The sequence below is a fragment of the Anthonomus grandis genome, chromosome 11 (genome assembly GCF_022605725.1).
Source record: "Anthonomus grandis grandis chromosome 11, icAntGran1.3, whole genome shotgun sequence".
Lineage (NCBI taxonomy): Eukaryota > Metazoa > Arthropoda > Insecta > Coleoptera > Curculionidae > Anthonomus > Anthonomus grandis.
The window spans coordinates 4,150,280-4,172,803 of NC_065556.1; the positions used below are offsets into that span (position 1 = coordinate 4,150,280).

The window sequence follows — 22,524 nt, forward strand, 5'->3', positions numbered from 1 at the left end:
GAAAAGGGATATAAGCTTCCATTCCTGCCAAGATCGTCTCTGTAATTTGGTTTGCACATTCTGAGATGTTATTGGTTTTAAAGCAGACTTCTTTCCAAGAGAATGAGCGATAAAATTCCCGAAGATGGTTCCACTCTGCTGATTTATAGTGCCATACCTTCCGCGGCATCTGAGGATCCTGCGTTTTAACCTCCAACTGGCAAGAGACTGTTATCAATTTGTGGTCCGATGTTCCTAGGGGGGCATGTACTGATACAGTGTACGAGTCAGGGTCTGAAGCCAAAACCAGATCTAGGAGACTCGCGAACTCGCCGTCTCGATCGGGGATTCTGGCAGGTTCCTCCACAAGCTGCGTAAGCCCGCATATGGCGGCAAATAGCTCAGCTTCTCGTCCTTCATCGTCGTTCTTGTTGCAGAAGCGCAGCCAGTTGATATTGTGAACGTTAAAATCACCCATGACGATGATTTCTGCGCTTGGGTAGTCAATTTGCAGATGGTTAATGCAATCAACCAGGTTCAAAAAGAGCCGTCTATATTGGGTGTCGCTTGGTGGTCTGTACTATACAGCAGATAAATTTCGTGGCACCACTGGCTATTATTTTGAACCACATGACGTCGAAGTCCGCAGGTTCAAGCGTTTCCTCCCGCTGGCAACTCAAATCGTTCTTGACAAATACTGCCAATCCAAAGTTTAGTCGAAATCGGGTGTGTAGATCGTATCCAGGATAAATGAGGTGAACATTTGTTGTTGAAGGTTTCACCTTTGTTTCTGCCTATGCCAGAATATGAGGCTTATTTGATTGCAGGTGTTGGTGTACTGCATTAATATTGGTGTTTAGGCCTCTTGTTATATTTTTTTTTTCTTAAGTGCAATAAAATGGAATGATGGTGGTGAAGCGATGAATGCCAAGTTAATCAAAAGAAAAGAAGTACTAAAAATAGTGAAAGGTTTATGGCCTTAAGAGGGTCTCCAAAAGTTGTTTGATGCCCAGAGGAACTTAACCCCTCTTACCTGAAACGCCCAGAGAAGGAATCCTTCACAATGCTGCTAGCTCAAGCCGATGTGGGTTCTAGCTTCTTTCTCAACCAAATGAACCAAAATTTCTTAGGTAGTAACTACCCAAGAGTTACCCAACTAAATGTCAAAATCAGTATGGCGCCACCAAGTTTTGGATTTTATATAATCCCAAAGGACGCCCAATATTTATCAAAATTTATTTAGGCGAAATTAATTTATTAAGTTCAAAACGAAACTTGGAAAACAAAATCAAAGTCAAATCAGTATACACTATTGTTTCCAAATTACCTATGATATTCCAACCTACTCAACTCAAGTGAAAAACAAATTAACAACAGAAAATAACAATTTATTTAAGTCTTGATTATCACAGAGAATTATGTTATGTTATTTATCGTTAAGAGGAATAATTATTTAAGTTGGTAATAAGGAACCACATCACACAAAAAATACACAATCAAAGTGTGGTTGTCAAAATAAAATAAATTATGTTACACCCAAACCTTTTTGGGAAATGAAGCTTCAATTCAATTAAACTAATAACTTACATGGCCCGGTATATCCCGCCACGGACATTGACCTAAGCAAAAAAAAATAACAACCCTAACTGTTGAAGCTTCCCCACTTAAAATTACCCTTTATATTAGTTTACTCTAATATTTACTAGCTAATCTGAGAAAATTTGACATCTTAGGAGTAATCTGAAAATAAATAATATAACCCAAGTATATACTCGTAGTACTACGAAGCCGGCTGCGTCTTACCTCACAGGAGTCACTTGTCACATATATATGTACTCTTATCAGTAATATTCAATAATAAAATAGCATCGATTAAATAATGTCAATAAAATTTTAAATAAGCTTATGTATGTATCTCAACTCAAAAGATAAAAGTTGTGATAATAAAAATAAAATAAGTGAATAAAAAAAATGTTATGTTGTGTCACCTAGCTCCACACACAGCAGACTACTTCAGATTCGAGATTCTCCCAGAAATCCAATTCCCAGTCAAAGAAAAACTGCAGGCTTCCAAGCTTCACCTCTTCCACTTCACAATACGCCAAGCTCTGGTAGTGGTCTAGGTTAGACATTAGCTCACAGTTGCTTAAAATCTCCTTCTAGATTAGAGCCAGTAGAGTACATAACCCCAAAACGAAAGCACCATGTGGCATGAAGAAATCAGGTCCGTACAAAAAAAATCCGTCCAAAATCCATGTTATGTAGCTCTAGTAGCCAAAAGAAAAGAAAAAAAACCTATACTATCAGTATAAACGATAAATTCAAGAATACCTACTTGCTAATTAAATTGTCCCCTGCCAATGCCAATCAGAACCGCTATTTTGCCGATGTTCGAGGGCACGTGAAAAATTATTAGGTTTTAAATCGCCATAAAGGCCAGTAAATTCAACAAAACAACAAATTATAGCATTACGCCCAAAAAGTTGATTTACTATCACCACATTTAGTCAATTATATCCCCATATGGGTAAAATTCACACGAATTTTAAAAAGAACTAAAGCACTCTTCACTTCATGACGGCGGTCTGGGAAAAGGAACGACCGCAGAGGTCAAACCCGTATTTAAGCAATCACGCACAAAGTGTATTGCCAATCGAAATATATAACAAAATAACTTTACTTTTTTTATAAGTACCATAAAACCTTTTATAAAAAATAAATAACAAAATTTGTGGCCCAAGGAAGTTGGCAATGAAAATATGTGTCACTATGACAATCAATTTCGATTTTGCCTAGACCAGCAACTTCTTGCTATCTTCCAAGAAAACTAATATTTACATTAGATAAAAAGAGACAAAAATTAGATAGGTCGGTCCGAGTAAAATCAACCAGCATATCTGGTATGGTCAAGCCAAAATCAGATATTGTACTATGAACAGTACAACATACACAATAATTGTACATGCCCAATTAATCATTATTCGTTATAAAATAAATAAATAATCAATATGGGATATAATTTAAATTCTAAAATATTTCTTTAGTCCAGAACCGGGTTTTATAAGAGTATAAATAAAATTTCATTAACAACCAGTACAATATGAAGCTGAAATGTACAAAACTAAATGTGTCCTTAAAAAAAAAAATACTGTAATTTGAAATGGCTAGAGAACAGAACTATGGTTTACTTGGGAGGCTATTACAGAGAGGGCATTACTAGTATCAATCATTAATATTTGTAAAATATCTATTTTGAAAATATAACTGTAATCAGTGCTTTAATAAAGAGTATAAAATGCCAATTTTAACCTGTAACACTCTGATGTTGCAGAAATTGATTTTTAGGCTTTTAGATCCGCCTGATGGACGCCCCCGACCAGCCTCCGCCCGGAGATCCGAATGGGAGGCGAGTTTACCTCCGGAAAGTTTTGGTCGTGAGGGCGCCATCATGCATTTATTTTTCCTCTCCATTTCCCCTTTGGAAGCCGGACACATCGACATGGCGGCGAAACGTGAGTTCCATGGAACCACTTCACGCCGCCTAAGTCCTATGTGGTGGTATTGAACTGGGCGATGCAAGTGGACAACATCTACCACCAAAGGGGTTGCTCTTTTATTCGCCTTTTACGACAGGCAGAGCGTACCGGAGGGCTATTCTACCCCGGCCCTCCCCGGGGAGAATACTCTTATATTATGAATACTATGAAAGTGTCTTATTAAAGAATCATAGGATGTAAACTTCTCTTTGTCCAGGCAAAGGGGGCAAATAATGTGTTGGCTCTCTTTTTCACTCTGTTTTTTATGATACAATGTTGAAGTGGAAGAAAATGACTTTCCACAATCTTCACATATTAATTTATTATCCTTAAAAAAATAAAGGTACTTAATTTCTAAATCACTTACGTATTTATATCCATGTTCACCGAATAAAGGTGTAGTAAATTAATGTGAATATACAGTGGTGTTTTGAATTTACAAGGAAACAAGATAATATAAGTAATAATAATTACTCTTGGTCGCACAAATTGTAAATAAACAACAAAACGTTTCAAAAACTCAAAGCTGAAAATGAAAGTGAGGTTAGCAAACCACATCAACAGTCCCGCCGATTATTTTGACGATGCCGACTGACAAAATCCGAAAGCGATCCATGATCTTATTGGCCCGCATGGGTGCGGAAATTAATGTATCCTGTTCTTTGTCTCCCTTGATTCAACAATAGCACTTAAAAAACGATCAGTAACTGAATACCATCCTTAGTTGGGGTATATAAATCATTTGTAGATGATCCAGTTTTATGAGATATTAACACCTTGTTATGCTCTAGGGTGTAAGCATTCCTAATACTACGAATTTTTGCCGAATTCACATCAAACTTGTTAAGATAATCAGATATGATACCAACAATTCTTCTTAAGGCTGCTGCATCCCTTTTATTTCGGTCCTTATAGTCACCAATTTTATTATTCCATAAGCAAGGTTATTGTTCGTAGGCTTCTAAGAACTTTATTATTAACTCAGTAGACCGTTTTTTTGACAAATTCGAAATTTTTTTGGGAACGAAAAATACACCAGCTTATGTTTACACAAATACTGGCGCCAGTAATCCCTGCATGTGGAAACCCCGCTTTACATTCTTGGATTGTTTTTTCTATGTGGGTTTTGACATTTCCTAGCCTATCCAAGTGGATTCCTATAATAATTCCTATTATAGATATTTTGCACTGTTTGACCAGGGTATTTCTTTATTTTCTATTTTAATTTTGTTTTTTTTTTTTGGATATAAGTAGGGCTTTCGTTTTTTCGGTGTTATAATCTTAATTTTCCACTTTTTAGCCCATTCTAATATTAGGTTTAGGGGTTTTTGAAGCTGAATAACTAGACAGCGCTTATCTAAAAGGTACCAACAGCCATTTTACAGTTTTGAGTAAATTAAGGTTAAACATTTTAAATCTTTAAAAATCGACAATTTATTATTTGTTACTGTTTTTTATATTTTAGAGAGCAAAATAGTTTTGTTTTTCATTTAATATAAATAAAAGTATAATAATATTATCTTTTCTCATTTTGATAGTAAGAAATGGCGCTTGGTTCTTTTTAAATAAAACTCTTATGTCTTCTTGGATCTTTTTTTAATAACAACTCAAATTTATGCAATAGGTAAAAACAAATAAATTAAACCCGTTTGCTTCAAATAACAAATTTTAAACTAAAGAAAATAAAAAAAAAATAGAAACTTCACTTATTTACTCATTCTCTATCTGATTCTCTACTTCAAAATCTCACCAAATCCCTCGACATCATCTTCAAAATCTGCTCCTCTTAATGTTCGATAAAAATATTTTGCATCATTTGGCACAAATGACATTAAAGTTTTAAGATCAGCTAATTTTTTTTGGGATATCTCCTTTCCATTTGGATACAGTTGAAACAGGTTTGAAGCAAAAAAAGTGGATGTAATATTGGAAGGTCTAGCCTTAATAGTTTTTTTTATATTAATTTCTTTAAATTGTTCACTCTCTTTGTGAGAATATTTCATAAAAATAGACTGAGGATGGTCTTTATCAATCATTATGACTCTAGCTCTAAGCCAGCTAATTTTCTCATTATTAATGTCTGTTTTTCTGTTAGTTACAGATTCTTCAATTTGCAAAGTGCCAAGAAAGTCATCCTTTGTCATTTCACATGTAACAAACTTTTTTTTTCGAGCAATTCTCCAATACCTGTTTAAACGCATTAAGCGTATACAGACGTCTTCGGTATTTAAGAGACCTTTCAATTTTCCCAAACCCAAAATCTGTATCGTTGGGAAGGAAGCTGTGACCGGGAATAAGATATTTAAAGTAAATGGTTTTTAAACAAGGGTGAGTTTCTAGTATAGCTTTTAATAGCAAAACAATTTTTATGTTTCGATTTTGTCCACCGCACGAGTCGGACCATAAAATTAATTTCTCTATTCCTTGAACTAAATAATGATCAATAAATTTTTTTTTGCGTCGTAGATTAAAGTTTTTGTAGAAAATTGACTTATATGTTGAAAATCCTATCTTATCTTTAGTTTCTTCCTCAATAAATAAATTAAACATTTTGCTTAGTGTTAGATCTGTTGCCAAAAACTTTGCCTCTACATCATTATTTCTGCAATAATGTGAAATATATGTTCGAAATTTAGCTATTTGACTTTTTACTTTATTTCCTATTTCTTCAGATGTCTTGTTGAAACCACCGATTTTAAAACCTCTTTTATCTTTGACATTTCCTGTTTGGATTTTGTTTAATGCTGTGTTTACTCTTTTTGGAGAAATTCTTAATGTTTGAGTATGCATATCTCTGCAAACCCTTACATTATTTATTTCATAAATCCTGGTATTTTGTCTTCTATTGCTATCTTTATTTCGTTTTCTTTTTATGCCATGAACATTTATTGTAGCAGCAATAAAAGCTGTTTGAGCATTATAGGATTCAAGGTCCCAGAATTGCTGAAACCATTTTTCTCTAATGGAAGAAGAAACATTTTCGGTATATTTTAATGTACACTTGCACTGAAAATCTATAAATTTTTTTGGCTCTATCAGTTTTCCTTTTACTGTGTAATGTTTCCTGTTGGCGTCTTAATTTTTTTCTACTCTTAAAAGTCTGTACTTGATATTTTATAGGTCTTCCTTTTTTTGGCCGGCCCTTTTGTTCGTTTCGTTCTTCTTCTTCTGGTTCTTCAAGTTCTTGCTCTTCAGAGTCTACAGAGTCAGATTTTTCAGATTCAGATTCATCAACTTCTTTCGGATCATATTCGCTTCCTGAATCTTCAAAGTTAAGAAGTTCGTTTTCTCCATCCTCAAGATCATCAGTGGAAACAGTAAAATTGGGATCCTAAAAGTAATATTAACCCATTAACGCCTGGTTAATTTTTTTTTGGCAGAGAAATATCAAATGATTATTTTTAAGGTTTTTAGGATACAATACAAGGATTGACAGCAATTTTTTAGTTTTATTGGTAATACTGTAGCCGAAATTAAATGTGATCATATGGTAACACTAGGCGTTTTAACTACCTAGTTATAACAATTTGTGAAAAAATACAAAGAATTGTTCAGTGTCATTTATTTTAAAGTAAAAAACAAAAACTGTTATTTTAGACTAAAATCTACTTTCATTGAAAAGCTACTTTGTATGAAATAAAGAAAAACAGTCAATACAAACACCCACGTCGCATTTTTTGCACATTGTTCTTTCCACTGCGGAACAGCCCTCTCCAGCACAACGTCGCCGTTTGTTTTGGGGAACTCGAATAACCAAATGATCCCTTTTATCATACCGAATATCATCCGATACCCTGTTCAAGGAAACTGAGCTTGAAGATGTGGAAACTTTACCAGGACCTTTTGGTGGAACTCCAAAAGAGTTCAAATAAAATTTCGCTATTTCCCTTCTAAACTCTAATTGCGGAAGAGTTCCTCCAGATTTCTTGTGGAGTTGCCAAGCATTCTGCACACACGCATCCATTAGCCACGTAAATATACTCCACCACCACTTTTTACCCCTTATACCAATGCGGTATCTCGATATATTCTCGTCCATAAGGTCAACGCCACCCATATAAGAATTGTAACTTCCAATCACAAACGGCCGAGGCACTTGAACTACTTTTTTTTCGGCACTTGAATATCGGCGCACAGATCCAATTGGTTGTACTCCAAAACATGTTGACGCCAGAGTGACAACTCCATTTTCAGTCCAGCGAACATATGAAATCCCATTTTCCTTATCAAGGATAGATTCGGTAGTACCTCTCGGTTTTTTTTCAAAGGTCTTTTTTTCTGTAAGAGAGCATCCCTTAGGTAATCTATTTTCACGCACAGTTCCAGTACCTTGATACCCTTTATCTCGTAAATATTTAAGGAGCTTTACGCCTGTAAATAGATTATCAAAATAGAGTTTATATGGTTTGAAACCTTTTACTCTTTCTACTTCTTTTAGCATTTGCACCATGGGCACTGATGCTTTACCGAATAATAATTCATACTCAGGGGAGCGGCGGGGGTTATTTCCCTGATACATTTCAAAGTTGATGAGGTAACCGGAAGCCGTATTCATATACCACATTTTATAGCCGAAACGAACTGGCTTACCTCGAATAAACTGCTTGCAGCTGTGTTTTCCGAAGTATCGAATCATAGATTCGTCGTAACATAGATGCTCTTCAGGCTCAAAATAAGCTAAAAAGTTTTCCTTGATCTTGTCCATTAGTGGACGCATTTTCCACACTTTATCAGAAAGCTCTGGTTTACAATTATCAGCGAAGTGAATAAAACGCGAAATTTGCAAAAACCGGTCCCTGCGCATAGACATGTAAACCAGTTCATTTCTCATGTCATTATTTGAGTCCCAGTAAAACCTTTTTCCTGGTAAATCAATATACCCACTAATAATAAGAATGCCAATGTAGCATTTCATTTCTCCTACAGATACTTTAGGGTGCGGACAGTTTTTGAATAAGGCATACCTGGACGTTTCCTCGATCATCATATGTATGATGTCGTCATGGATAAACAATTCTAATAATTCCACGGGACTCAAATGTTGATATGGCTTGAAGTCACATGTTGGAAAAATTTGGTGATTTGGTGGCAAATCTCCTTGGACCCAGTCAAAGTCCTCTACATCAACAGTAATTTGTGTTATCGAAGGTGCTTTGTTTTGTGATGGCGAAGGAGACCTATGTTTTGGTGAAGCACGAAGTGATCCAAGACTTCGCGACAAATCATCAGAACTGCACCCACCAACTCTGGTGTTGTCTAGGAGTTTTACTTCGGCTTGACCTCTAAGTTGTCTGCCAGATAATTTGTCAATAAATCCACTACCATCTTCATCCCCGGAGTCTACGTCTGTCAGAACGTCCGGATCGGGTGGTTCAATAAATATTTCGTCTATATTATCACTATAGGCAATCTCTAGGGCATCTTGAAGTGAGAAACCCCTCCTATAACAAAAAAAAAACAATTTACAAAAAATTCGGTAGTGTAACCGCCTAGCGTTACCATACGGTAACAGGCTGATATATACATCTGTAGCTAATATGGTATAACTCAGATTTCGACAAAAAAATAACTAGTACAATATTTGATATGTCTTCTCACTGGCTAACAAAGTTAGAAACGGTTTCATAAAAAAACTCGAACAATATACTTACACAAAGTTTGGCTCCATAGCACTTTTACGCAATAGCAAAAACACCTAAATAAATTACACGCACACGTGTCTGGTACGAACGTCGTCTAGACCTGTTATGAACTAATCAACAAGTTGAACTATTTTTAAGAGACTGACAGCGCCATCTCTCCAACCGGCCTAAAAATAGAGCCGCAGCATCCTTTACAGAAAGCGTAAATAATTGTGAGCATACGGTAACGCTAGGCGTTAATGGGTTAACTGCTAAGAGTATTCAATTTATTTATCGAAAAAGGCATACCGGCGTTGTCAGGCACATTATTCTGATGGATGATGGCTGTTGCGAATCAACATCGAAATTATTATCTACTCCGCTGTTTTGCTAAAATGTTACCCACATTTTTATCATAAAATGCAATAAAAAAACTAAATATCAAAAAATCATAGCAATACTAAAATGTAAATTTAGATACCGGTTATAATTTTGAATACCTACGTATGAAAAAAGCTTTAAATAGAATCTTATAAAAAAAATTAAATAGTTAAAATTACTTTAACATACTATTACCAGATTATTAAGTCACGCAAATTATTTCGTTCGACGGCTGTTGCAATTCAATATCGATTCTTTCAAGGGTACAGGCACTATCCATGGAGTTCATTGGCTAAAATAATAAAATTGAAAATGTCAAATCGTGTTTTTTTATAAATTCAACAAGTTTTATTATTCAAAAATTAATTTATTAAAAAAAACTAAATTTATTTAAAAAAAATCATACCGAAGCTTTCCCATCGACCATTTCTCTGGACGGCTGTTGTTGTACATCAGTACCAGTAACAACATTATCCATTTCTGTACTGTTTTACTGAAATTAAAAAGAAACTCTATTTATTTAAAAAGATCCAAGCGACAATCTGAAAAAAATATAACACCCATGTGCTTGTTTTTGCTACAATATTAAAAATAATACTATTTACATCATAAAGTATAAAAGTAGTGTTTTAAATTGCTATTTAATTTAGTATTTTAAATTTAAAAAAAAACTATAACCCTAAAAATAAGTGAATATTAAAATAATAATACATACCGGCACAGCCTTCGCATGATTACCGAATTCACAATCTGCCTGCTTTAACGCCATATTCAATATTTAAGCACTTCTCCGACTCATTTTTAAGACTTTAACTACAAAAATATAATTAGAAAAACTTTTAAACAGAGTAACCGCAAACAACAAGCGGTTTCGTATTAAAAACAATAACACGTCAAACACGTCACTCAAAATAGAACATGTTTGTCAAAATGAATCCAAGCGACTTGGATCTGTTTAGAAATAAGCAGATTTATGCAATGCCCAGCAAGATAGTTGGTAACCTTTACCAAAAGAGGTCTCTCTTTTGGAGACAACCAAACTCTCCAAAACCTCTCCAAAAGAGAGACCTCTCAAATTAACCAACAACAATAGAGAGGGATTGTTGTTGGGTAATTTGAGGTGTATGGATATTATTAGCTGTTGTGTTATTTTGTGTGGGAAGTGTTGGTTTAGTTTGGGTACTTGTTTGGGGGGGGGGGGGGGGAGGGTTATTAGTGAAGCATGTGTTCTGGATTGGTTGTTATTGGCAAGAGTTATGTTTTGGGTAGTAGCTTTCTTTTTGAAGTTAGGGTTTTTTTCGCATTTGCTGTAATTTGCGAGGTGTTCACCTCCGCAATTACAACAAATTGCTGGTGTGTCTCTTTCCTTTTTAGGACAGTCTTTGTAAAAGTGTTCTTCTTTGCACTTTATGCATCTTGGCCTGGAAAAACAATTTGAAAGTGAGTGACCCCATTCTTGGCAATTATGACATTGAGGGATTCGATCATTACTATTTAGTTGTTCTATTTTTACCCTGATGTTGCAGATATGTTCAACTTCGTAAATTTCGAATTGATCTTTGGGGATAAGCATGCAGACAAGTGGGGTTTCTCTTTTGTTAATGGTCTGGTCCAATTTTGAACCAGTCAATTTCTTGTTGGTCGAAACTTTATTTATAAGATCGTTTTGAATGTCTTCTAGGTTAATGTACTTGTCTAGTCCTCTGATTATGACGTTTAATTTCCTTTCTTCCTCTAGAAAGTATGTGTGGAACTCTTTTTTGTGAAATGTAAGTAATTTTGTAAGATTTCTATGGTCTGTAGATGTTTTAGGTTGAAAGGAAAGTCCTGCTCTATATTGTTTGTTTCGGTTATATTTGATTTTTTCCTTCTTAATGATGTTGTAGAGTTCCAGGAAATTGTTTGTGTCATGTAGAATTACCGCTGGGATTTTTTTTTTCCTCGGATTGAGTGGTTGTTATAGAAAGGTTATTGAAAGGTGTATTTATGGGATTTGTGCTGTTCGTTTTGAGTGTAGGAAAGTTTTCTTTTTAGGTTTTGTTTTTGGATGTGTTTTGTATTTGATTTTGTATATTGATTGTTCTGTAATTTCTTCTGCTTCCATTTCGGAGTCAGAATTTTGTTCGTTTAGTTTGTCTGGGGTGGGTGAAATTGTTTTTCTTTTTTTGGATGAGGACCCTTGAGATTTGGCTTTGATATTTTTTTATTTATTATTTTCTTTATTGATTATTTGTTTTTCTTGTATTAGTTTTTTATTTTTTTCAGTGAGTTGTTGTACTATGTCTTGATGTTGTTTTAACATGGTATTTATATTGATTATTTTTGCTGATAAAATGTTATTTTGTGCTATGAGCGAATTATGATTTTCTAGAAGTACATTATATTTAGAATTGATTGCCGTTAAGCTACGATCCATCTCGGCGAGTCTAGCGAGTAGACTCACCGATCTGGGGTTGTTGAGCTCTTACGAGCTTCCAGCCTCTGCTGTGCTCGGATCAGCTGATTGTTATATCGAATTGGGTTTTAGGGGGAAAATGGGGTTTTGGACCGACTTACCCTTTGATTTATCGTTGTTTTGCATTTTCTTTGTCTCTGTTTGCGTCTGGAGCTAAGTATGTACCTCCGGCTGAAGGCCGAGGGCTTTGATTTTTTTTCCTTGTTGCTCGTCTGTTTGGTGTTATTTTTTTGTTCTTCGTGGTTTTATTTTTTAAAAGGTCGCACTTGGATTTTGGTGGCACTATTTTGGTTTTTATTATTTGCACGCTGAAGGACTCTTCTGAACGACGAGATTTAGTAGTACTCATTCAAGCTTTCCTTGAATTTGGTGTGTTTTTTTCTCATTAATTCTTCTCATGAAGTCCCTATGTATTTCAGTGTTTCTGAAATACTATGGGGAGTTTGAGATCATCCTTAATGTTTTGTTTTGAAAAATTTGTAATTTTTTTTGTATGATTTAGGAGCATTTATGAATATGTTAGAACCATATAGTAATTTTGGTCTTATGATTTGTTTGAAAATCAACATTTTGTTTGCTATACTTAAATTACTGTTTCGTGTTAGCATGTGGTATAGTTTTTGGATGTTTCCTATACAAGCTTGAATTGTTTTTTTAAAGTGAATGAGTAATTGAAATTGCCTAGTTTATCTAGGTGAATACCAAGGTATTTTACGTTGTCTGACCAATTTATAGGTTTTCTGTTTAATTTAACTCTTGTGAAAATTCTAGATTTTTTTCTTGAGATTAGAATGGCCTGTTTTTTTTCTTCATTTATTTTTATTCTCCATTTTTTTTGCCCATGAAGAGATTTTGTTAATATGTTTTTGTAAATTTTGTACTATTTTATTTTGGTTTTTATGGGATGCAAAAACGCAGGTGTCATCTGCGAATAATGCTAAATAGGTAGATGTAGTAGCTCCGCTTTGCGTCTATCTCACACAGTCCAAAAGTAACAAATTTCCATCCGACCACCTAGATCAATCCTCCGCGTCCGCATCAGTTCATTCTTATTTAAAGTCCTGTTGCAACTAATTTCGGGAAGGGTAGGTAAGCTAAGGGTGGGACCTTATTTATTCGGCGAGGCTTCCTATAATTAGGATTAAACATCACTTGAGTAAGTTCGTTTAATCATCTAATTATACTTCAGTCTCATGTAGTAGTTTAAAGTAAGTTGCAACAAATTACTCAATATCAAAATATATGTTCTATTAACTCAACAACAATAAATAAGGTTAATCCAAATATAACAAAAAAGCTTATAGAATTAATACAAAAAACAAGCATATTACTAGGATAACATATTACTTAAAACTAAATTATCTAAGTTTCTAATAATTTTTAATAACAAAAACCTTAAATAATAAGAAAAATATATTTAACTGGAGGTAAAAACTGCTTTGGTAAATTTAGTTTTATCAGGACTACAACTGGATCCCAAGTAATATTATATTTAGCCTGAGAAGGCCTTAAACAACCACAACCCCTAAAAATTCTTTTAATCCTGAAATCTTCACTAAGATTTGGACCCACAATTTGTGAAAGTGCAGCCCTATACGAATTTAGAGAGCTGAAAGATGCCCCTTTGTTAAATTCTAAAGTAAGAAATCTAAGAACCGCAGGAACCGAAGGCACATAAAAATCAATTTTTTCCTGTAGACAAAATTTCCACCATAATTTTAATCCGCTATTGTACTGCTTAATGGTATTACTGGTAACTGAAGCCAAACAGATTTCCAACGATTCAGCAGGTACCTGTTCTAACGTTAAAGCCTGGAGGATACAATTCCTGCTGACAGGGTAGTCTTTTTCTAAAGAGGGTGTGGTACACTATTAAATGACAATAAATTTTTATGCGGTTGAAAAATTAAAGGCTTGTTTTCTAAAGTCGAATGAAAAATTGGGTACCATGGTTGAGATGGCCAGAAAGGTACCACAAGAATACCTCTAGCTTTATCAGAAATAACTTGATTTAAAACTCTTAAAATTAGAGAAAAAGGTGGAAACGCATAAAAATAAAACTGAGCCCAATTTAAAGTAAATGCATCAATTGCCATACTTTCTGGGTCTCTCAACCAAGACACACATTTTTTGCACTTAGCATTTAATCTACATGCAAATAGCTCAATCTCAGGTTCACCAAAAGATAATTTTATATGCTCAAAAGCCGACTGACTTAAAGACCGTTTAACTTTGGAAACTGAACACGCCCCATTTTATTTACATAGGCCAAAGCTGTAGTATTATCAACACGACACAATATATTACAGTTTTCTAAATTATTAGCGAAACATTTTAATGCAAAAAATACCGCTAGCAACTCCAAATATTTGATTTTCCACGTGATTCCACGTGATTTTTTGCCCAAGCAGCTAACACCTCAGCCCGTATTAGATGCATCTGAAAAAATTTCTAATGCAAAAGAATCAATTTGAATACAATTTTTAGGCTGATATAAACTTTTAATCCACCAAAGAAAATCAGAAGTTAATACTGGTGAAATGTCCATTATAGCATCATAGTTTCCATTTGAATTCCGCAAGGCTAAACATTTTTTTTTCAAGCTCAAAATTTTTTGTGTACAACCATCCGTATTTCACACTAGGGCAGACAGAAGTTAGATTTCCTAGCATCTTAGCAAAGTCTCTAATAATGCATTTGTCCCTTAAAGAAAATTTCTTTGTTAGCTCTAAAACTTTTAACGCTTTATTTTGAGGAGGACTGATGGACATGTCTACTGAGTTGTAAATAAAACCAAGAAATTGCATAAGTTGTGTAGGGGTTGAAACACTTTTCTCGTAGTTTGGTATAAAACCTAATGAAAGAAGTAGCTTTAATGTCATGTTACGATTCTCTAAACATTCTGAATAGGTGTTTCCAAAAAGAAGTATGTCATCCAAAAAAATAACAGACGCGAAACCTTTTTTCCTAAGAGAGGTTATAACCGGTTTCATTAACTTCGTAAAAACATAAGGCGCTATATTAAGACCAAAAGGCATACAATTATACTCATAAATATTACCATCAAATTCAAACCTTAAAAATGCCTTAGAAAAATTCTTGATATAATATACTGATTTTTGCAACTAACAACCTTACTTATCACTTTGTTATTCAGTAATTTATTAATACAAATTCTAATTGATGATTTTTCTTTTAGTGACCAATTTAAATCTTTTTTGGTTTGGTTTACTCATAAAAGGGATCTTAAGAGCTTTAACCCAACTTAAACTAATTTGTCTTGACAAAATTTGTACCATAATGGATAAAACAAATTTAATCTGCCAGTAACACAAACCTTATCATTTAGTTCTGCCAGTGACGGTAAATCCTTCTGCGTTGTGGATGGTTCATGTTCACATTCTTGTCGTAAGGTCTTTGCTGAACTTGCAATCTGGGAACAGCTCGGAACTGGTTCTGTAGATTCCCCCCTCGACGAATCGTTCCCCGTTGCAGTCGAGATTGGGCTTTGGAGTTTAAAGACCTTTTATAAACAGGCTTTACCGGCGGCTTTAATTTAAGGGTTTTCCCCGAGGCCTCTAAATTTTTAGCAGCTCTAAGACGCTCCTCCAAATCTACCCCAAACAAAAAACTCGTCATAACATCTTTAAACTCTTGGTTTAAATTTACTGCTACTAAACCTCTGCGAGTCACCGTTTGTTGGTAAAAAACATCAAGCAATAACTTACTGGCGTCATTAAGTAGTTTAACATGTTGCGTGTTACTACCCCCCTCCTCCAACAAAACAGAAGTAAAGACTTGACCAACTGAATATAGATTAGGGTTTCTTAAAAACCTACCTATACCTGCTCGAGCAACGGCTACTGCATTGACGAGCCCTTCGATGACATAGGTCCAGTTCAATAAATTACACAGTTGTGATTTACGATTACATAAGGGTTTATTGTACCTTTTGGTTAGTAATAATTAACAGGTATAGACTAATGAACGATTTACAATGTTGAAGTTAGTTATTTACCAGGGTTTACAATATTAGTTGACGTTACCAGCCTTCCAGAATCACAAGACCAATAGCAGGAACTTAGCAGGAACCAGGAACGGCATTAGCACTAACGTCACCTTGGTTTGTGCAGCTATTGACAACCACTGTTGCACTCACTTTCAGTTCAGTTTTCCACCTTTACGCACACTTATTCACTACACCTTTAGATCACTATAGACCTTTTTACATAACTTAAACTACTTTATCGTAACAATTAGGTATACATATATGAACTTTAGACAAATACTTAAACGGAAGAGAGTGAGAGAGAGAGGAATTGCTTGCGCCAACTTGCTCTTGACTAACTTATTTTCTCGGTACTTTAAGCTTTGTGAATTCCTTCACTGGTGAAAGAAACCTTGTGTTGCGGGGGCGCGAGAGTAGGTACTTCTTTTTACGGCGACGGAGTGAATACTGATTTTTTCTCGTGGGACTCGGGGTGAAATGTTGGGTAAAAATGTGGGATGCACGTGTGTCATGGGGCCAACACTTAAGTGAACTTGAGGAGAAAAATGGATTTTTAAGTGCACTTAAGCTAAACTGGTAACAAAGGCATTTCTTAAAAAGTAGGTAAAAACACATGTTGGGATTTGGGAGAAAGTTCAGGCAAAAATTATTTACTTGAGAAAAAAGGTATTATTCGTTTGACAACCATAAACTTCGATTCCATAAAATCATAAAATAAAATAAATTGTTAAAATTAACTTTTAACATACTCCCCCCTTTTGAAGGCTTTGCCTTCAACAAACATTATACATTATAACTTATAGACAAAACTTATCAAGAAATACTATGGTTAAACTAAGTTACTATCAGATTTGGGCAACGGGCATAATTTGGTTATATTTCTAGTAAATATTCCATTTTTAGTCATAATTTTTACCAAGCGTATTTTACCATCTTTATTAGGTAAAGTGTCTACTACTCTGGCCAACGGCCAATCAAGAGGTTTGGTGTTCTCATCTTTAAGAAGAACAAGGTCATTTGTTTCAATATTGGGGACTGGGGACATCCATTTAGGCCTATTCTGAAGATTGTTGAGATACTCTTTGGTCCATCTAGTCCAAAAGAATTGTTGAATCTGACTTAACCTTTGCCAACGATCTAAGCGGTTTTCAGGAATTGACGAGACATTGGGCTCAGGGTACGAAACGAGAGGACTTCCAACTAAAAAATGTCCAGGGGTAAGACAAGTTAAGTCCAGTGGATCAGCTGATAGGGGAAGAAGTGGCCTGGAGTTTAAAATAGCCTCAATTTGTGCTAAAATAGTGGAAAAATCTTCAAAGGTTAAATTCTGGTTTCCAATTAATCTTCGTAAGTGATGTTTAGTACTTTTTATAGCTGCCTCCCAAAGACCACCCCAGTGAGGAGAGAAAGGAGGTATAAATTGCCACTGTATTTCATGGCATGAGAAAAATGCAGTCAATTGCTCTTGTGTCTGTTGTGACTTAAGCGTGTCATAAACTTCTTTAATTTGATTGCTGGCACCAGAGAAATTTGTACCATTGTCACTAAAAATTGTTGCCGGGCATCCACGTCTTGAAATAAAACGTTTAAAGCATGCTAAAAATGCTTGTGAAGAGAGACTTGATACTAGCTTCAAATGAACAGCTTTAGTGACCATGCATACAAATAAAGCGATATACGCCTTTTCAATTTTGGCGCGTCGAAGAGATGACGATTTAATAATAAATGGTCCTCCAAAATCGACACCTGTTGTTAAAAACGGTCTAGAAGGGACAACTCTGGATTTAGGGAGATCTGCCATAATTTGTTCTCCTGTTTTAAGCTTAAATTTATAGCATTGTAAACAGTTTATAGAGATCTTTTTTATTTCTCTTAATCCATTTAGCGGCCAGTATTTAAGACGAATATTTGACAATATCGTTTGAGGACCAGCATGTCCTAACCTAATGTGTTCTTTTTTCAGCAAGAGTCCAACAACATGGCTTTTTGAGGGCAATAAAATTGGAAATTTTTGATCAAATGATATGGGTGCTTGGGATAATCTGCCTCCAACCCTTATGAGATTGGAGGTATCGATAAAGGGGTTTAACCTAAGGACTTGCTTGTTTGAAATTTTTCTTTCTTCTGACTTTAGTTCACTGATTTCCTTTGAAAACGTTTGGTGTTGAACTTGCTTTACTATAAAAATTTCTGCAGCCTTTAATTCAGTTACAGCTAAAGCACCATAAAATTTTTTACCATTACCTTTACAATTATTTACAAATCTATGTATAAATGCAATAGTTCGTTGCAACGCGAGAAGTTAGAAAACCGATTAAAAAGTGTTATCCAGAAATCTTCGGAGTTAACAAGCAAGACCGTTTTTGCTTTTCTTGCTTCTTCTTCAGTGGAGCAAGGTCCCTTTTCATACATTTTTAAATTTAAATTCGGGTCCAGTAAGAACTTTGGGCCGTTCCACCAAAGCGTAGAGGTGAGAATCTGGTCTGCGGTAAATCCGCGAGAAAGATGATCAGCTGGATTATCCGCAGTTGGAATATGACGCCATTTGCAGTCTTGGGATAAAACCTGAATTTGAGAAATGCGGTTTGCTACAAACACATTGAAACGAGAAGGGTGGGCATTTAACCAAGCAAGTACAATCTCAGAGTCAGTCCAAAGATTAATGTTGTCAACTGAAAATCTTTCTTTTAATATGGAACACACACGAGTGACTAAATTGGAAAGTAAAAGTGCTCCACAGAGTTCCATGCGGGGAATTGTAATTTCTCTTATCGGGGCTACTCTACTTTTGGCAGTAATAAGTTGACAAGAGACATTTTTGTTAGGATAAAGGGCTCTTATATACACACACGCACCATATGTCTTCCTGCTGGCATCTGAAAATCCATGGATTTGAAGTGAACTGGGATTATTATTAGCTAGGAAAAAACGTGGAATTTTTAAACACATTAGTTGGGGAAGATCTTTAATAAAGGTGGTCCATTGGGTTAAAATGGGTTCTTTCAGGGGTTCATCCCAATTAATTTTTTCTTTCCAAATGTTTTGCATAATTAATTTAGCATTTACAACAATGGGAGCTATGAATCCTAAGGGGTCGTACATTTGCGCAATTTTAGATAAAACTATACGTTTAGTAATTATGCTTTCGGACCTAGTATCAGGTAAAGAGATAAAAAACTCATCTGAGTCGGGATTCCAGCCTACACCAAGGACTTTATTTGAAATTCCCTCGGTTTCTATGGTGAAACTTTCTTGGGACCCATTATCACAAGTTTTGGACAAAAATAAATTGCTATTTGAACACAATTTATGTAAGTGAAAATTTCCAATCTTGCAAAGTTCCAACAGCTGCCTATGTAATTCTACCAAATTTTCATAGGTATCTTGCCCACAGAGAACATCGTCCACGTAACATTGAGATAAAATAGCTTGAGACGCAAGAGGATAATCGTCTTTATGAATAATGGCAAGTTCATTCAGGGTGCGTGTAGCCAAATAGGGGGCACAGTTCGTGCCATAAGTGACGGTGAGTAATTCAATGCATTGCATTGGCTGAGAGGGATGGTCGCGCCATAAAATATTTTGCAGGTAAGTTTGATTTGGGTTAACGCGCACCTGTCTATACATTTTTTCGATATCAGAAGTGAGAGCGAATTTAAAACTTCGAAACCTAAGTAAAATATCAAACAGTTCAGGTTGAACTGTATATCCTTTATGCATTACGTCATTGAGTGATAGCCCAGAAGACGTTTTCATAGATCCGTCAAACACTACACGAAGTTTAGTGCTTGTACTGTCCTCACGAATTACACAGTGGTGAGGCAGAAAGTATCGATTTTTGTGATTTTCAGTTTTAAGGGAAAGGGGAATAATTCGTGCATGATAGAGTGAGATATATTCACCGATAAATTTTTTGTATTCAAGAAAAAGGTCAGGAGATTTTTGAAAACGCTTTTCTAAGTGGTGAAACCTTTTCTTGGCTAATGAATATGACTCTCCTAGCGGATGTGACTCTTGGGGCCTTTTAAGGGGTAAGTCGACTTGAAAATGACCATCTTTAAATACCGTGGTATTTTGAAAATTCTGTTCAACCATAGAATCTTCAGGGGATAGGGGTTTTTCGTGAGTGGGCGAGACATCTTCTAGTAACCAAAATTTCTCAATTAATGTCCAGTGAGCAATCTGAATTTAATGATTGCACTAAAAAGCAATTCTTAGAATTTGCCAAAGGGGTTTTGTGAACGAGAGCTTGGGAGGGGATTAATCCTGAAAGAATGTGGCCAAAGTAAGTACCTACCAACGTTAAAGAGTCCTTGTTAACCTTGGTGTATTCGCCTGAAAGAATGTGGTAGTATACATCTGCTCCCAACAATAAATCTATTGTAGAAGGCGTATCAAAGTAGGGGTCTGCAAGCGGTGTATTATTGGGAAGGTTCAACATAAATTTGTTGACTTTAAAGTGAGGGGATTTTTCTGTGATTTTGTCTAATACACAGCAGTTAACATTCAGGAAGTAATCGTGATTGTGACAGGAATGAATTCTCAGGGAAATTGCGTGATTAGAGTGCTTAATTTTGCCGCCAATACCAGAGATTTGTATTGGCTGCGTCTTAGGAGAGAGATCAAGTCTTTGAACCAGCGATTGGGTTACTATTGATATAGTACTCCCGGGATCTAATATTGCCTTTGCAATAATAAAATGACCATTCTTGTCGGGTATTTGAATCAACGAAGTACCTAATAAAACTTCATTATCTTCAGTGGCGAAAACTGACAAAGTCACAGGTTTATTAGCGCGATTAGGGCGATTCGAGTTAATTTCATTGCTTGTGCTTGGGATTTGTGGTTCTTGAGTCCGAGAGGAGCTTTGGCTTGAACCTTGATTCCGAGAATGGGAGCTATTTATGAGAAGCGAATTTCTGCTAAAATTTTGAGATCGTTCATTTTGGGTTTAAGGATTTGGCCTCCAATGTGAATTTCTGCTTTGCAAGGGCTGTGCTGCATCATCCATTGGATGCAAAAGAGAATGGTGTTTCATATGACAAATCTGGCACCTCTGAGATGTACAGTTTTTTACTTGATGCCTTGAACCGAGACAATTAAAACATAGATTATTATGATTAACAAAATCCTGTTTCTGTTTTAAACTAAGATCTTTAAATTTAAAACAAGTATAAATTTTGTGATCAGGGTGCTCACAAAAGGGACACTTTTGTCCTGCAACAAAATGTGAGCGAGAGTTTTGAGGAGAGTTTTGAGGTATGACTTGGTTGCCTTGGCGTTGCCCACCATGAGCATAGTGTGAAATTTTTTTAACAAAGGGAGTGTTGTGTTGAGAAGAACGTCCATGGGAATAATTTCTAGTTGAAGGGCTTTCAGAGAGATCTTCTAACACCGAACAACGCTTTTCTAAAAAGCTTAAAAATTCTTCAAGCTTAGGGACCACATGTGAGGAAGAGCGCATTTGAGAACCTCTCTCGGATATATATGCCTTTCTTGTGCCAAAGTCTAATTTTTGAGAAAAAATATAAATTAAAATTAAATCCCAGTGGTCTACTGGAATGTTTTGATTTTTCAGTGAATCAAAGTTCTGTTTTATGCAAACTATAAATTCCCTAAGTGTGTGTGAGGATACCTTATTTAGGATAGGAATGTCAACTAAATTTTTAATATGGGCAAAAATAATTGATAATTGATTATCATATCTTTGTCTAAGGGTATTTAGGGCAATTTGGAGGTTGTCAGTGGTCAATTGTAAATTATCGACCAAATTTAGGGGTTCATCTCTTAAATAAGATTTTAAATAAATTAATCTTTGAATATCAGAGAGAGATTGATTATCTAGAATAAGGGTAGAGAAAAGTTGAAAAAAGGCATTCCATTTAGTGATGTCTCCGTTAAATGGAGGTATGCTAATTTGGGGCAAACTAACATTTGGGAAATGAGAGTGTTGGGGAATTATATGTCTTACTTGAGTTGGCGCTTGCGGGGAAAGTTCTAAAATTTTACGTAGCAACACACGTTAAGTATTTGTCTTCTACATCATCCTTGTCTACTTTACTTATATCTAAAACTACAATTTGTTTTTCTACCTCTTCAAAATCTTTAAAAGCGTGGGTTAACATACTTTCACGTACCTGAATTTCTAAAAAGTCATGTATACTATCATTATTTTCTAAAAACCAATTAACAATTCGTGTTACTTTAGCCTTTAAATATCCGCGATTTTTAACCAACGCTTCTACTGATATTTCTATTCCTTCAGCCATTTTATTTTTTAGTTTTAGGCTTACAGAATAAACACAAAAAATTACGAGACAACCAGATGCTTATTTTTTGGGAATAGATTTTCTTTAAATTTAAACAATAATTGTTAAGAGAAAATAAACTAATTACCAATAAACAATTTAAAAGAAAAAGTAAAAAGTGAGTTGCTACTTATTTCCAAATAACAATTATAACAAGTAACAAGTGAAAATAACAAAATAACAAGGGACAAATAACTAAAAGGTTTGTTAGTAAGTAATTAACTAAAATACTGTT

At 35.1% G+C, this 22,524-nt stretch overlaps 2 protein-coding genes and 1 long non-coding RNA gene across 3 annotated transcripts in view; 1 reads left to right on the forward strand and 2 right to left on the reverse strand.

The window, feature by feature from the left end:
- Window positions 1–22,524, forward strand: part of LOC126741942 (coiled-coil domain-containing protein 12) — a 74,990-nt gene that overhangs the window by 40,171 nt on the left and 12,295 nt on the right. The gene's annotated exons all lie outside the window — the stretch shown is intronic.
- Window positions 1,516–3,018, reverse strand: LOC126741944 (uncharacterized). The gene is made up of 2 exons (XR_007662436.1): window positions 2,315–3,018; window positions 1,516–2,246 (listed from the first exon to the last, which is right to left on the reverse strand). It is a non-coding gene; the product is annotated as an uncharacterized LOC126741944 (long non-coding RNA).
- LOC126742448 (piggyBac transposable element-derived protein 3-like) lies at window positions 6,112–9,390 on the reverse strand. The gene is made up of 4 exons (XM_050449097.1): window positions 9,167–9,390; window positions 7,936–8,956; window positions 6,622–6,846; window positions 6,112–6,117 (listed from the first exon to the last, which is right to left on the reverse strand). Exons 1-4 carry the CDS (start codon window positions 9,181–9,183, stop codon window positions 6,112–6,114), a joined length of 1,269 nt encoding a protein of 422 aa, XP_050305054.1. The 5' UTR covers window positions 9,184–9,390.

Excerpts from the sequence above, each read along its gene's own strand:
- LOC126742448 (XM_050449097.1), bottom strand. Across the intron at positions 6,847-7,935 it reads TGCTAAAAGAAGTAGAAAGA|GATCCCAATTTTACTGTTTC; the intron begins GTAAAAGGTTTC and ends TATTACTTTTAG.